This window comes from Mustela nigripes, unplaced genomic scaffold, assembly GCF_022355385.1.
Source record: "Mustela nigripes isolate SB6536 unplaced genomic scaffold, MUSNIG.SB6536 HiC_scaffold_1480, whole genome shotgun sequence".
NCBI classification, from domain to species: Eukaryota; Metazoa; Chordata; class Mammalia; order Carnivora; family Mustelidae; genus Mustela; species Mustela nigripes.
Window position 1 is genome coordinate 1 of NW_026740887.1, and position 3,419 is coordinate 3,419.

Genomic DNA, 3,419 nt, shown 5'->3' on the forward strand with positions numbered 1-3,419 from the left:
AGTAGTCTCGGCCTGCTACTTCTCCGCCATCTTGACTCCTCCCTATTTCTTTTTTTTTTATTTATTTTTTATTTTCAGCATAACAGTCAGTATTCATTATTTTTGCACCACACCCAGTGCTCCTTGTAATCCATGCCCTCTATAATACCCACCACTTGGTACCCCGACCTCCCACCCCCCCGCCCCTTCAAAACCCTCAGATTGTTTTTCAGAGTCCATAGTCTCTCATGGTTCACCTCCCCTTCCAATTTCCCTCAACTCCCTTCTCCTCTCCATCTCCCCTTGTCCTCCATGTTACTTGTTATGCTCCACAAATAAGTGAAACCATATAATTGACTCTCTCTGCTTGACTTATTTCACTCAGCATAATCTCTTCCAGTCCCGTCCATGTTGCTACAAAAGTTGGGTATTCGTCCTTTCTGATGGAGGCATAATACTCCATAGTGTATATGGATCACATCTTCCTTATCCATTCGTCTGTTGAAGGGTATCTTGATTCTTTCCACAGTTTGGCGACCGTGGCCATTGCTGCTATAAACATTGGGGTACAGATGGCCCTTCTTTTCACTACATCTGTATCTTTGGGGTAAATACCCAGTGGTGCAATTTCAGGGTCCTAGGGAAGCTCTATTTTTAATTTCTTGCAGAATCTCCACACTGTTCTCCAAAGTCGCAGCACCAACTTGCATTCCCACCAACAGTGTAAGAGGGTTCCCCTTTCTCCACATCCTCTCCAACACCTGTTGTTTCCTGTCTTGCTAATTTGGGCCATTCTAACTGGTGTAAGGTGGTATCTCAATGTGGTTTTGATTTGAAATTCCATGATGCCTAGTGATGATGAACCTTTTTTCATGTGTCTCATAGCCATTTGTATGTCTTCATTGGAGAAGTGTCTGTTCATATCTTCTGCCCATTTTTTTTATATGATTGTCTGCTTTGTGTGTGTTGAATTTGAGGAGTTCTTTATAGATCCTGGATATCAACCTTTTTTCTATACTGTCATTTGCAAATATCTTCTCCCATTCCGTGGATTGCCTCTTTGCTTTGTTGACTGTTTTCTTTGCTGTGCAGAAGCTTTTGATCTTGATAAAGTCCCAAAAGTTCATCTTCGCTTTTGTTTCCTTGGCCTTTGGAGACATATCTTGGAAGAAGTTGCTGTAGCTTATATCGAAGAGGTTACTGCCTATGTTCTCCTCTAGGATTCTGATGGATTCCTGTCTCACGTTGAGGTCTTTTATCTATTTTGAGCTTATCTTTGTGTACAGTGTAAGAGAATGGTCGAATTTCATTCTTCTACATATAGCTGTCCAGTTTTCCAAGCACCATTTATTGAAGAGACTGTCTTTTTCCCACTGTATATTTTTTCCTGTTTTGTCGAAGATTAATTGACCATAGAGTTGAGGGTCCATATCTGGATTCTCTACTCTGTTCCACTGGTCTATGTGTCTGTTTTTATGCCAGTACCATGCTGTCTTGGTGGTCACAGCTTTGTAGTAAAGCTTGAAATCAGGTAACGTGATGCCCCCCATTTTATTTTTGTTTTTCAACATTTCCTTAGCAATTCGGGGTCTCTTCTGATTCCATACAAATTTTAGGATTATTTGCTCCAGCTCTTTGAAGAATACTGGTAGAATTTTGATCGGAATAGCATTAAAAGTATAGATTGCTCTAGGCAGTATAGACATTTTCTCAAGTGCACATGGAACCTTCTCAAGAATAGACCACATACTGGGTCACAAATGAGGACTCAACCGATACCAAAAGACTGAGATTATTCCCTGCACATTCTCAGATCACAATGTTTTGAAACTGGAGCTCAATCACAAGGAAAAGTTCCGAAGGAACTCAAACACCTGGAAGCTAAAGACCACCTTGCTCAAGAATGCTTGGATCAACCAGGAGATCAAGGAATAACTGAAACAATTCATGGAAACCAATGACAATGAAGACACTTCGATCCAAAACCTATGGGATACAGCAAAGGCAGTCCTAAGAGGGAAATACATAGCCATCCAAGCCTCCCTCAAAAAAATGGAAAAATCCAGAATACACCAGCTGTTTCTATACCTTAAAGAACTGGAGAATCAATAACAAAGTAAACCAACTCCACACATAAGAAGGGAAATCATCAAGATTAGAGCAGAGATCAATGAGGTAGAACCAGAGATACAGTAGAATGTATCAATGAAACTAGAAGCTGGTTTTTTGAAAGAATCAATAAGATCGATAAACCATTGGTGACACTAATCCAAAAGAAAAGAGAGAAAGCTCAAATACATAAAATTATGAATGAAAAGGGAGAGGTCACAATGAACACCAAGGAAGTAGAAACAATCATCAGAAGTTATTATCAACAGTTATATGCCAAGAAGCTAAGCAACTTAGATGAAATTGATGCATTCCTGGAAAACTATAAACTCCCAAAATTGAATCAGGAAGAAATTGACAACCTGAATAGACCAATGTCTAGTAACGAGATTGAAGCGGTGATCAAAAACCTCCCAAAAAACAAGAGCCCAGGACCTGATGGATTCCCTGGGGAATTCTACCAAACTTTCAAAGAAGAAATAACACCTATTCTCCTGAAGCTGTTTCAAAAAATTGAAGCAGAAGGAAAACTTCCTGACTCTTTCTATGAAGCCAGCATTACCCTGATCCCCAAACCAGGCAAAAAGGAGAATTTCAGACCAATATCACTGATGAATATGGATGCTAAGATTCTTTTTTTTTTTTTTAAGGTTTAAGTAGACTTTATTGTCACAAGGAGGGCCCTACAGAGAAGGGCCTCAAATCAATATACGTGGTCCCAGGATGTCACCATGGAGAAATGGAAAGGTCATGATTGAGGAAGAGGTCACTGTAATTGAAGGACATGATCCGGCCAGGAATGCAGCAGACATGATCAGGAGAGGCCAGGGTGGTCAGGTCACAGGGTGAGGGACGGGACAGCCCCCTTCACTCCCGCTTCTTGTAGCTCTCCAGATGCGAGAGCACCCAACCCGATGGCAGGAGGAAACACAGGAAGCAGGCGGTGAACCCAACAGCGACATCCATGGTCCCGAGCTCCTCCCGCGGCGGCTTGGAATGCATCTTGGCACGCTGCACCGGGAGCCTCCGGGTGAGACCCATCAGGCCCCTCAGCAGCTGCACCGCGTGCAAAGACATAGCTGCACAGAACGACTATGGACAGCAGCCCGCAGTAGCCCAAGGTCGGGAAGATCTTAGCAAACAGGATCGAACAGCACATTAAAAAGATTATCCACCATGACCAGGTAGGATTCATCCCTGGGCTACAAGGATGGTTCAACATTCGCAAATCAAACTATGTGATAGAACAAATTAATAAGAGAAGAGAGAAGAACCACATGGTCCTCTCAATTGATGCAGAAAAAGCATTTGACAAAATCCAGCATCCGTTC

The 3,419-nt window shown here is 42.1% G+C and overlaps 1 protein-coding gene across 1 annotated transcript; it reads right to left on the reverse strand.

Moving 5' to 3' along the window:
• Positions 1 to 2,730: 2,730 nt before the first annotated feature.
• On the reverse strand, positions 2,731 to 3,212 carry LOC132008831 (cytochrome c oxidase subunit 8A, mitochondrial-like). The gene has a single exon (XM_059387356.1). It carries the CDS (start codon positions 3,163 to 3,165, stop codon positions 2,956 to 2,958), a length of 210 nt encoding a protein of 69 aa, XP_059243339.1. The 5' UTR covers positions 3,166 to 3,212; the 3' UTR covers positions 2,731 to 2,955.
• Positions 3,213 to 3,419: the final 207 nt, after the last annotated feature.

Bases quoted from the DNA above. Each gene is read 5' to 3' on its own strand.
- LOC132008831 (XM_059387356.1), bottom strand. From the start codon at position 3,165: ATGTCTTTGCACGCGGTGCAGCTGCTGAGGGGCCTGATGGGTCTCACC.